Here is a 13,939-nt window from a genome sequence, read left to right as displayed (position 1 = left end):
ACTTAATTATTGAAAAGAAGGAAATTCCCTCCGTCAATTGAGTAATATGTCCACTAATTCGACGCACCGATGAAGACTATATCAATTAAATACTTCTAAATAGCATTAATTATGTTGAAGTTTATTGCATGCCAATTTCCAAAACATAAATATGTAACAACTAATGAATATGCTTAAAATATATTGCAGAATTTTTGTGGTAGTGCTGTTGTTACCAGTGGTCAGCGGAAATGGTAAGATGTAGATAAAACCATTATAAACGTTCATCTCATGGGTCATATTTATTAAAAAAATACCACATTACAGCAATATTATAAAAATAATTTAAATGTTTAAACGAACAGTATTTTTAAAAACAAGCCTTTAACAAATAAGTAACAGCTTAAACATTACGATGGCCATTTTATTTGAAACTTCTAGAAACGAAATTTCAATTTTGGAATGATTTGTAGAACAAACATATTGGTGTTTTCAGATTTGACTTGCCATGTGGACAATGGGCTAACGCAATACGACACAAATATGTATGTATGCTGTTCGGGATTGCATCTGAAACATCAAAATGGCAGTGAAGCCAATTGTTGTGCAGGTATTGCTTAGTGATTTGTTGTCGTATTTTTAAAAATCGTTCGAAAAATGTATACGCCATTTTATTAATAGCATTCCTTAACGACAAATGCCCATACACGTGTTATATAATAGTTAAGAAAAACATAATAATGTGCATTGTGCATTATCTTGTGAAATTATGGAACCTATTGGTTCTCATTATATAGCGCCCTATTTGTATAAATAATACGAACATAATAATGTTGCAATGTGTGATGCATTCTTCATTGATTTAAATGCTCTTGCAAAGCGGTACCGTAATTAAATGCTATAAATAATAATTCTGTTTCTTTATTTACAGGAAAAATAGTATATGACAGTGGCACACACGGGTGTTGTGGTTCAGTACTTTACGAACTGGATGAGAGCAGAGCACAAAAACTAGGTAAAATGCCGTACAGTCATGAGCAATTATTTCCCCTTATACAACTTTATGTTCGTTCAGAACATGTTAAGCATGTGTGTACATGAACTTTTACGGTTGTGAGGGGAGAAATATACTCGAAAAAGGGAAAGGTAGAAAAGGTAGAAAACAATCCTGGAAAAGACAGGAATACATAGTCAAAAGCATTGAATTAAGCATTTGATTCTTGTATCACGCCATAATAAAACTTCTTTTGTGGTTTCCGGCTCACCTTCAACCTGTCACCTTGCGTTCTTTGTCGACCGTCATCAGTTAAATTTGCATTATTCCACTCGAGTCCAAGTTGGTCAAGCCGGCAATTAAATGGTTTAAAATACATACATATGTATTAAATATAAGAAAATTATTTTGATGAGCGAATTAAGGCCATCATTCGTCCTCTTGTTGTTTTCTGAATTGTGTTAATCGATTATTGTTTCTTTTTTAGTTTGGTACATGAACATACGGATCCAACATTTATTTCGAACTATACGAGTACAAGTCTCTTAGTCTTTTGATTTGCATGATATTTTTATCGAGTGTGAAATCTACTTAAACATCATTTTCCTGATGCTTCATTGTATTTATCAACAGCAATTTATTTTGCATTGTTCGAATTCTAGCATGCTGTGGAAACCAAACGTTCTATCAAGGGGCTGGCATTTGTTGTGATGGACATTTCACGCGAAATCCTGGAAATGCAACCAGAATGGAATGTCGGGATGGCAAGGGTGTTGTTAAACAGGAAAGACACTTGCAGTTTACAAAAGGTAAAACAACAATATTAACATAACATTGTAATTTGACGAATGAAAAGTATGCGTTCATAATCGCCTGAACGCACTGCCCTATCACCGGAATTTAAATGTTTGTACGTTCTGTTTGAAGAAATAACATTTTTAAAACATTCGAATTTTTAAAAAATGCGATAATGTGTACTTAAAAAAGTAATACACAAGGTTGATGCAATTTGTTATATCTTTAACGATCTTTTATATAATTTACTTATGTCATTGTTATTTTTTTCAAATTTCCCGCTTTATCTTTTAAATTTTCATTAAACGTCCAACGTTCTTCGTATCTGCTTGCATTGTAAAGGCTATCAATTTAATTCAATACACTTATATGTTATATTACTATTAATAATTAATAATTAATTATTCACTGTGCGTTTTGACGATTCAAGATTCAGACCATCGAAAAAGTTAACAACAAATTAAGTGTTACTTTTTATAAATGCCCTTATATATCTAAGTTGACTTATTTTATTTATTAAGTCGCATCTGGGAGTACGATGAAACATTAATTTAAGTAACATTATCTAAATGAACATGCATTTCCGTTATTTCATTGTCTTTTACACGTTTCGTTACGTTTTCAGCGGTATATAACCATAACTATTAATGGTATATAAACACGTGTCGGTAATTCATATTTTTCTGTTCGAAAAGTTCTCACGCCTCTATTAACTCTTTTAAATTCGTTAAGAACATTCGTTGATAATCTAAATAAAAGCTTCTTGAGGAACACATTTTGTAACCACACTGCATCGACCGTTCAAATCTCATGCGCCGTGATCAATAAACAATTATGTTGTATGTCATGATTTGTGTGCGTGTTGTTACAGGAACTGTTCACATGTCTTAAATAGAATACACACTGATCAATCTCCTGATAATGTTTCCGGAGTTTCATTATCACGAACATGGTATTAAAGGACAACTGGTTTCATACGTCATTATATAAATATTACATGTCTGACAGGGTGACATTAAATTGTGAACTACAGGAAATACTGTCATTATTCGCCCTCACTCAGTCAGACATGTAATATTTATTTTATTATACCGAAAAAATTATTCAAACAGGAACAATTGATATTATTAGTATTTATTATTATTATCTATAATTATTATTATTATTATTATTATTATTATTATTATTATTATTATTATTATTATTATTATTATTATTATTATTATTATTATTATAATTATTATTATTATTAATTTATATTATTATATTATTTATGGTCGTCTGTTTACAACGAAAATGCAAAACTGCGAACTGCGCATGCGCGAATGAGACAGAATATTTTTTACCATTCCGCACGTGATTGCTAAGGTAGCGGGCGACAGTAATTTTTGGACAGTATTTTTTTCCCGCTGGGTCTGACAGTATCTCTATGTCAAGATGGCCTATGGGAGTTTAGCATTGTGAATAAAGGTGAGATATAATAAATACAGATACTTAAATAGATTGATATGCTGATTGCAGCTAATGGAGCCCAGCTGCGAGAGCTCGATACACAAGACGGAAGAAGAGCAAAAACGTGTCGAAATGACGTCATGATCGATCAAAACCTCCCACAGGGTTCTGAAATAACATCAGACATGCTGGTGTTGGACGGCGTGAAGCAGTGCGGGCAGTGTATGTACAATTTGATCTATACAATATCAATTCTGGTTTCCGAAATCTTGTCAACCAGAAGAGCTTTTCTTCCTCTAAACTTCTTTTCATCATACATCAACAATTTGTTATCCGGTTGCGCTTAATATTGATTATTTACTTACTAAGCGAAAATCTTTAAATTTAACTTTTTGTTATTATTTTAAACTATATTTATATTTGAATTGTTATGCTATATTGTATAAAGGTTTGTGCTAAATGTTTGAGGTTAGGCATGATTTCAACTGTTTTAAACCCATACTCCTTTGCAAAACCGTTCTAATGCAATAAACCATCTGAGCTTATCGTATGTTATTGTTGCTTTTATGTATTTGGGGTCCGTTATTGTATAAAAAAATCCCTAGCACTTAATAGCAAAAAAGTGAATGTGGACGCGAATTGCTCGCCTGGTTATCTGTGTAGAATTTTATTAGTGTTATATGCAACATGATTTTTAATTTAGCTTAAAACTTTTGAATTCTTCAACGTAATATTTCGCATACACAGATGTTGAATACATGTATCTCATTGAATATATGCAACTTGTGATGTTTGAATATGACTTTTGGTATTTTAATCAAAGCATGTTAATTTCTTGTTCACTCATATAACATGTGCGTTAGTTTTCTTGTCTAAAAGCCAACAAACTTTTTGAATTGCGATCCTCATGAAGATATGATTTAATCCTATTGCTACCTTGATTAACATGGCAAACACGGTTTCGGATTCTTTCACAAAATGAATTGGTCGATCATTAGGATTAAGACTTGTATAGTTGCGAGAACCATCTATTTGCCAAATAGAGACATGTTTCTTTCGGGATTCTGCTTTAAAAATATATATTGACATATTTTAATTTTGTCAAATAAAACTGGCAATCAAGTTCATTATTTTGTTCTTAATTAAATTTCGACTGTTGTTTGGTTGTGTTGCATAGTATGCTGTTATATTATTTTACCTGTTGTAGTATGTATTATTGCACATTGCTGTTGATGGTTTTTTCATAAATATTTCAATAATGATGTTATTTTATCTGATTTATTGTTTTACTTTAGTCGTATACCCTATTGAAAGTTCAACCAAACGTTACCATTGCTGCAACGGCGAATTTAAAACGACAAACCATCTTGATCCCAAAGCAAATTACACCTGGGAATGCTGTGGGACGAGTCTCTACAACACCTCCAGCAAGGAATGCTGCGGGGGAATACTGATTGATACTAGCCTGCAACCCATTAGTTGTTGTAATGGGGCGCGTAAGCGTAATTTATTGATGTTTGCACAATTAGTATTAAGTGTATTAGTTAGGGAATTGGAGCTATATCTTGAATAGAACCGGAACTTGGTGTTTCTTGAGAAATATCACTTGAAACCTATTACAAAACAAATTGAATGGATTAATGCTGACTATATTAACTACCGGAGCTTTGATAATACTGAATAGTATGAATATGAACATATCAACGTTTTCCCAATCTAATACATGGCAAACAATATATTCCATGATATAAATACATAAGGTGATCGGACATATTTTCCGTAGTTTGAGGCATCTTTTCGATTGTTCGCGCGACAAATAAAATTATACTAGCAGTTACATTATTTTCAGTGGTATATACCAAATCCTACCAGCGTTGTTGTGGGGGTCAAGTTGTTGACAAAATAGAATACCTGTGCCATAAACCAGTGACAAGTAGTGCTGGAATACCTGTCCGAAAACAAGACGATGACCACAACGATACGTGCTATGACTACAAAACAAAGATATACAAGACGTTTAATGATGCGAAAAGGGTACGTTTCAATGACAATATGCTTTATAATGAAACCCAAAGCTTTCTATGCCCATTGCAATAAAACAATAAGTTAATTAATTGCTTGGTATCACTTGCTTGCCAGGCTTTGAAGTATTCGTTTTTTAAATGGATACACTGTCAAAGTAGAATCACTGTTTTAATATATGGCAAACGACATTTTTTACGATTTATGTCAACACGTCAACCAAGTTTAATACATTCAAATGTGGTATTCTTCATACTATACTTTTTGCTTTTGTATTCAATATCTGTAAGTAATGTGTTCAAAAACTGTGACAAAAGTTTAATCACATTTAAATAATTACCTCTGTGTATATACGTTAACAAACCAAGAGTAGTGCAGTCTGTAAATAACGGGTGCATAATTTATAGGGTAAATAACTGCAATAACTATTATAATGTTTCAGATCTGTCACGAAGGAATGTTAATTTCAACTGACAATTTAATCGACACTATGGAAAAAGATATTTTAAACGAAAGTAAATGGGATGTTGATAATCATACATCAAAGAAGAACATGCGATTCTTCAGTCCGATTTGTCCTTACACGGAGTGTGAAACTGGGTTCTACAACAGGACCACCGAGTGTAGGAAAAGAACCCGTGAGTGTTTTTACATGTATAAGTCTTAATGTGTAGTTTATTACTATTTCTTTGATACTTGTCTAAAATAACATACAACAAATATATGTTCATTTTAACAAAATAGTCATGGCATACCGATCGTTTCAAAGAAATCAAGACTTTGCAATGAACTTAAAATTGGATATTAAAATCAACTCTCCACAAAGATTTACACGTAGCGCGTATGTTAACGTTATTTTAATGGTATTTTCAGGCCTGGACTTCTTTCTTCAAAATATGACGAAGAACAATGGACGTATAATTTTGTCTGGTATTGTGACCTACCCAAACAAGTTTAACGGTTCCCATTTAGCGCTAAATTCTTTCTTAGCATGTAAAGACAACTGTTTTGCAAAAGGCACTTTGCTTTCTATATACACCAATCGTTTCACCAAAACATTACCCAACAAAGTAGTTCGACTTTCCATTAGGGACATGGTTGTGAAGACACACAAGGCCTCGATTTCTTGTACAATAGATCCATGGGCAAAGCGAAATGAAAAAAGACCATGAACATGCTAAATATACGTCTTTGTCCTATCAACATCAAAAAACGTCTTAACTTACATTTGTTTCGATAATGTTTCAACCGAAAAATAGTAAGGTAATTCTCGTAAACACATTTATAAAAAACTTATTAAATAGTAAATATCCTAGTCTTAGTACGTTCCGTTATATTAGTATTTGATGGTTTTATATTGTGGCATGAGGGTAGGCATTTGCAGCTCAAGTATATATTGTTTTGGCTCAAGGGGAGTTGGGGTAAAAAACGATACTTCAAAAAAAATTATTACGTGCATCAATAGCCATGACAGTTTATTGTTTCATTAACTGACAACTTGGATCAGTTTAGAACAGAAAACAAAAAAGTATCTGGTTATTATAGTATAATAGTAGGAACTTTGGTGTACATACATCTTTCTTTTTTATATTTGCAGATTATGCCTAATAATATTGTAATATTATAATTTGATTAACGTAAAAGATCTTTATATAACTTATAAAACAATATCCAGTTAATGGCGATTAGATGGGTATAATTGCGGAATTTGGTTTAAATATACCTTTATATTTTGATATTGACCGTTAATACATTCATAAAGTGCGATGTGATAATTTGATTCATGAATATTATTGCGTAAATGTCTTTTCATCTATTTAAATTCCATGAACATTAATTGTAAAGTCTGTATTTGTCTTAGCTATGGTAAAGGGGAACGTGTATATTTTATCAATGTTTACTGCTCAGTCGGCCAATTATTGAATTGATTTTTGTTCAAAATAGATATATGCGAATACATGAAACCATTCTATCATCCATATACAAACGAATAATACACTTTGATTTACAATTTCAATAAAATCATACCCATATAATTGCCATTTACTGGATATTGTTCTAGAGTAATGTACCAATAAAATACAGGTAATGAAGTTAATCGCAACCGTGTACATGACAAGAATATATGTTGCTTACTGTGTATGTCCGTCCATTCGTATAGCTGTTATGTAATTGTGTCAGACATTAAATATCTATACTATTATTGTCTTGTAAGTGCATGTTGTAAGTATTGTTGCTTGTGCTTAGCTTCACTGTAATTGAAACTACAATACCATATTGTGTTCGCATGTTAGTAGATCATATGCATTCTTGCCATTTGTATACTAGTTATTATATTAAATTAGTAGAAGCATGGAATGTATAATGAAATGTATGTTCAAGCATATTCCTTCTAACAAAAATGATATTTTTAAAATGGTTTTCTATAATGCAGCTGTTGTGTAAAACAGAACATGGAGACAGTTATTTAATACTTATACGTTTCTGAGTTATAATAAGAAATATGTAATTATATATATTCATTCTCTAATTCAAGGCTACGAATGTGTGTAATAACAAGATTTTTAAAGCAGTATTAAGTAGACAGTCGCATGAATAAAATATAATCATTTTTTTTTAAGCAATAAGTGTGACTTGTATGTAACATTTTTGTATATAATGCTGTACATAAAATATTTATTAAAAAAAACACTTGGTTCAAATCTGCAAATGAATCTAGCATTAGTTATTGTGTTTAAATTGTAGTATTTATTAATTAAGATTTTATATCTTATTAAATTGTACCTAAGAACTTTATGTTATTCTGCCATGCTAAATGCATTTACCCATTTTGCATTGAGTACTTAAATAGTAAGTAAATGAAAATATACTAACTTTTTGAAGATATGTTTGATTTATTGGAGATGCTATATGGTGTTTTTTTATTTAATGTCTATTTGAATAATTCTCTACAAGCTTGAAGTTTGCAGCTCCATAACACGTTAAAACCCCAAAAGATGTGCATTGACCAATTCAAACTACTGCCTCAGTTTTATACATTTAAGTTTGTTTGCTGTGTGATTGTATGCCGTCCAAAATATTTTTAAAACTCTTTTAATACACTAATACCGCTCATATGCTGATTATATTGCATTAACACGAGGGCATGTGATTTTTACACTGTATACGTTGTTTATTTATTGATACATATCATCTCAAACTGACAGGACAATCGTATTTGTACTTTACATGAATATATAATTTGTATTAAGCATTATTGAATGGTACAAAGTCTCAAGCATAAGATGTAAACATTGAATTTTACGATATATGTGTTGATAGAGTAATATTTGTTTTCATTTAATATTGTTTTGTAATAATATAGGATATTATAACCTTTTGTTCCACGTGTATGGCTTTATGGAGTTGTATTATATAACGAGTTAAATCTGTTTTGCTTTTAAAGAAAATCGTGTTTTGTTGTTATCCATATCCCCTTAGAAGAGACCGGGGGTCGATCCGTAGACCATTCGTTTCTGCACGATATCTAAAGAACGCATTGAAGTACCACCGTGAACACATTGTTAGGACGGTTTCTTTTGAAAAGCGTAAGGCGCCTATTGATTTTGAACTCAAAGATAGATATAAAAAAATATGCACCCGTTATTTACAGACTGCAATTCTCTTAGTTTGTAAACAAATGCATTATGATAACGTCGTTTGATGTTGATGAACATTGATGTTATAAACCATATACAGACAACCTACACAATTGAAAATATAGATGGTCTAAACGTCATGAAAAAAGCTATATAAAAATATAGCGGTTGAATTTGACATACTAGCCTAAATTAAATTAATTACAATTAGTAAAATACCTTAGAGCCATATCGTCGCAGAAGACGTGTGTTATCAGATGCGATACTGCAATATAGCATTTGTAACATAACGCACACAAAACGCACATTTGGGGCATTGTTGGATTTATATAATGATCGAAATTTGTACCACATTTCATACAATCTTAAATAGGCAGCCATCTGGATCAACAAATTATTAGTCTCGGGTTATAATTACCGGACACGAATATTTGCTTACCGTATGTGTCAATCTTCGGTCTTTTCTGTATGTATTCGTTAGGTGTCCGTTGCATACGTATATTTAGGTTGCAGACACGTGACTTAACAAACGGCCAATCAGAATTGTACATGTAGACACGTGACGTTACACAGCCAATCAGAATTGTACACATAACAATTATCAAAGCTTTCGTTGTTTATATCTATATTTATGGACAGTCTTACTTAAACGGCCGAACATACAAGTCGCATTATTGCTGGCTTTCGCGGGATGGGCCCATTGCGGGCTTCGCATGTATCTTGTATTTGACAAACATTTTGGAAACGTTGTGTTGTGTTAATAAGCAGAAATAAAACGCAAAGAAATCAGAAATGAACTTTGTTGGTTACTGTGTCTTTTCCACGAACGATACATAATTACGCTACACAGTACATTTTATGGAGCCGTGTACCATGGATACGACCGAAGTACGATCACAAGTGCGATCACGTGCCGAAAAAATGAAAACATCACAACCACAACGCGACATGAATTCAGGTCAGTTGTTTAAAACAATTATGGCAAACTTGGAGAGGGAATTTCAAAATTTATAAAGTAGAAAATTAAAGTAAAAGGCGTCATGACAACGAAATTTTTAAGAATTGTTTAAAGAATTTAATGTAGTTAGATGTTAAAAATAATAGTGTTGATAATAAATTATGTACGAACAAATTTTACAAATATCAAAATCATGCCAATTTTGCATTTATCGGCACATTTTTATAAATAGCGGTGAATTGAGAATAAAAAGAGATATTTGAGTTGTACATCATTTTTATGAGTTATCGAAATCATTTAATTAAAGGTGTACACACAAAGAGTATTTAAAGAATTTTTATATATTTTTGGTATTGTTAGAATATAGGATTATGTACGGACTTATGGTTTTTTGCATACCAATATATTTTAAATTGTTAGAATGTTTGTAAATTTTCATTAAATTAAAATGTACGAGAAAAATAAGAGTATTCAAAACAGTTTTGTTTATTATTTTAATTAAGAAAATGTGTGGATGATTTTATTTATTAATATAATAGAAAAACTTGAAGAAGGAACAAATATAAAAAATATTCAAAGAATTTACCTAGTATTTTACATTGGCAGAATTAAGAATTTAGGAATTAAGATTATTTAAGACAGTTTTGTTTATTATTTTAATAAAGAAAATAAGGCGGGTTTTGTTTATTAGAATGATAAAGAAAATTAAAGAGGACGAATAGATAAAATTATTGGAAAATTTAAAAATAGTTTTCCGAATTGTAAAAGAAAGAAAATAGGAAATAAGAAAAATAATGTTGATTGCGAATATGAATAGGGCAGACACACAAAAAAAATATTATGTAAATATGTATATACGTCATTGTGTTGATGCAAATATATATAGGATATCGGTAATATTAAAGGTCTTGAGTAATTTTAAGTAAGAATTTAATGCGATCTGACGCGTATAGCGCAGTGAAAATATAACGATATGTACGCATTAAATTTCTAGTATAATTGTTTAAGGGTTACAATTATATTTTATGAGCACGGCTGACTGATCAGCGTTCGGACATACCGAGCCCGAGGTTGTGATAACCTTAGCGTCCTCATGAGTAAGAGAATTTATCCCTGTGCCATCGAAGCAAATTACGCTATGGACAGAAGATGCGATGTCGCATAAGAATTATTTGAGTAGTTCGATTAGGAGCAAAGACCTGAATTTTGAAGTATACCGATACGTGTTCTTATATTATGAATGCATATATATAAAAGTCTGCCTTGTCATATTTGCGCATTTTTACAAGTGCACAGGTCAAACATGTCAATAAATCTATGCCCAACGGCAAAACTATAGTGATAAAGATGAGGTTTATGAAACCATGATATGAACAGGTACGTCTATCATAACCCATTACTCTAGGTCAATAAAGTGGCGCGCGCCTGTCAAAAATTTACTGGCTGCACGTGTGTAAAATGATTATGCCTAAGGCGGTACACAAGTCATATTAAGTAAATGGCTTGTCAGATGTCAAACTGTCATGTACTTATCCGAAGTATGTTTCGAGGAATTGACTAATATTTTTTCGTTGTAAAGAATTTATTTTTTTGAATAAGATATCACAGTAAGTTGTCATGACGATATTTAACAATAACTAAGGGGATATTTATAAATGTTTGCCATGATTTTGAACAACTGATACTTGTATCACCACGACGCAGATAAAAATATCGAGATTTGAAGACAACGCCGAAGAAGAGCGACTTCGCGAGACAACGCCTTCCACAACCAATAGAAGAAACAAACAACATAATTAGAATGGAACATCACGGCGTTTACTCTCAAAGTGAATACCTGGTTCTATCGCTAAAAGAAGACCAACGCCAGAAGATTTCGAAGGACAACAAGTGACGCAACACTGGACACAATACTTGTGACGTTAAACACTATAGAGTAGATGCAGCCGTTGAACTGTTTGACGTGCGTAGATAACGCATTTGGAATGATACTTCCGAGGCCTAAGACATCAAGGAGAACACTGCTATAGTTAATACCTCGTGAGCATTATGGCCAATAGAAGATCTTAATGTCCCGAGAGAAATGAAGACGCTGCGGTCATCAACAAAAGTACAAACGACAACGAAAACAACAACAACGATGAATACAACGGAAACGACAATCGACGACGCAAGTTTAACATCGGAAAGCAGAGCTGAATCAACAAACGCATTCCAACTGCCACGGGCGAATCCACAATCGGCTTATCTTCATGACGGCGGCAATGACTTCAATGAAACATCGTATTCGCCGCGAGCTACAACTTCAAGACAACATGGACGACACCAGATGTACAGATGGCCAACGATCAACATATGATGTTCTACACAACATTTCGATTGACATTTAAATTGTTTATCAATTACTAATGTTATTTATTTCAGCAGAGATGCTTGTCAAGGAAATTATATTGTTATCCGCATATTTTCCATCATTTGAGTGTGTTTATATGAATGTAGTTTTTGTTATTTAATTAGTAATTCAATAGTAAAATTTTAAAAGATTTTTTTAAATCATAAAATATAAAAAAAATCCAATTAAGGGGGAAAGTTGTGTAACATAACGCACACAAAACGCACATTTGGGGCATTGTTGGATTTATATAATGATCGAAATTTGTACCACATTTCATACAATCTTAAATAGGCAGCCATCTGGATCAACAAATTATTAGTCTCGGGTTATAATTACCGGACACGAATATTTGCTTACCGTATGTGTCAATCTTCGGTCATTTCCGTATGTATTCGTTAGGTGTCCGTTGCATACGTATATTTAGGTTGCAGACACGTGACTTAACAAACGGCCAATCAGAATTGTACATGTAGACACGTGACGTTACACAGCCAATCAGAATTGTACACATAACAATTATCAAAGCTTTCGTTGTTTATATCTATATTTATGGACAGTCTTACTTAAACGGCCGAACATACAAGTCGCATTATTGCTGGCTTTCGCGGGATGGGCCCATTGCGGGCTTCGCATGTATCTTGTATTTGACAAACATTTTGGAAACGTTGTGTTGTGTTAATAAGCAGAAATAAAACGCAAAGAAATCAGAAAGGAACTTTGTTGGTTACTGTGTCTTTTCCACGAACGATACATAATTACGTGACACATTAAATGAAAAGATAATAACAATTGATACAAGACATCCAAATACAGTTATGACAGTTACTTTAAAAATACAATTTAAAATTTAACACATACATCCCTTACTAAAATGAGCTATGTTTGTAACAGATTAATTTTCAGTTGTTATTAATTCAATAAAATTTAGCATTTAGGTCGGTGTTTGTTATAGAATGGTATGTACTGAGATCTTATCTCTGATTACATCCTACACTATAAACCAAAGTGGAATTCATCTTCTAATGTATTACACTTATTACACTTTCTTTCGCTTATAGGAACGGGAAAAGGTTAAGCGCATCGCCCATTTTCTACATACAATTTATGTGAAGAGCATCTTTATTTCGAAAAACCCATTCGATTGTTTTATTTAATCGAGCACAATTTTATATAAGGCTAAAATTTAAAAAATGCAATAGTTTAAAAACAAGCTGGCTCTATTGGAGTTACACCATCTCGCATTCCAATTTTGAATTCAATTATCATTTAATATTTGTTTAACGTTAGAAATAAATACCCTATCGTTTCCGACATCTCGAAAAAGCTAGACCTTAACAAACCCTAAGTTACAAAGCGAGTCTTGAGAAAACCAGTTCATTTTATTAGGATTAAGATTGTATCATTAACCAACATTAAATAAACATTTTTATTAAATGAATGTTCTTCTGTTCGTATTAACTTTATCAAACATCTAATAATGTTAACATACCTGGAAAATTGATAAATCAAGACGACCTATACAAAGTCAGTTTGTGCATATCTTTTAACATCAAGGATTTCTTTACAAAATTGCATATGAACAGGTTAACTAGATATATATATATAAAAAAACACACATTTCGTTGCTATAGTTCAAAGATGGCATTATAAGTCTACCGAAGAGATTTTATATGTGACTCGTAAACATATAAGTAAATTTATATAAA

General features: G+C 32.0%; 1 protein-coding gene across 1 annotated transcript; it reads left to right on the top strand.

Moving 5' to 3' along the window:
- Positions 1-471: 471 nt before the first annotated feature.
- LOC127853649 (uncharacterized) lies at positions 472-8,638 on the top strand. Its single transcript, XM_052388336.1, has 8 exons — positions 472-589; positions 911-994; positions 1,636-1,782; positions 3,290-3,442; positions 4,516-4,716; positions 5,070-5,254; positions 5,685-5,880; positions 6,116-8,638. The coding sequence occupies exons 1-8, from the start codon at positions 523-525 to the stop codon at positions 6,412-6,414; spliced, it is 1,332 nt and encodes a 443-aa protein (XP_052244296.1). The 5' UTR covers positions 472-522; the 3' UTR covers positions 6,415-8,638.
- Positions 8,639-13,939: the final 5,301 nt, after the last annotated feature.

Source organism: Dreissena polymorpha, chromosome 12 (assembly GCF_020536995.1).
Source record: "Dreissena polymorpha isolate Duluth1 chromosome 12, UMN_Dpol_1.0, whole genome shotgun sequence".
Taxonomy (NCBI): Eukaryota; Metazoa; Mollusca; class Bivalvia; order Myida; family Dreissenidae; genus Dreissena; species Dreissena polymorpha.
Note: the sequence above shows the minus strand (reverse complement) of the source record. Positions and strands in the feature narration are given on the sequence as shown.

Coding starts and splice junctions, on each gene's coding strand:
- LOC127853649 (XM_052388336.1), top strand. CDS start 523: ATGTATGTATGCTGTTCGGGATTGCATCTGAAACATCAAAATGGCAGT. Junction 590..910: donor TGAAGCCAATTGTTGTGCAG/GTATTGCTTAGT, acceptor CTTTATTTACAG/GAAAAATAGTATATGACAGT. Junction 5,255..5,684: donor CGTTTAATGATGCGAAAAGG/GTACGTTTCAAT, acceptor ATAATGTTTCAG/ATCTGTCACGAAGGAATGTT.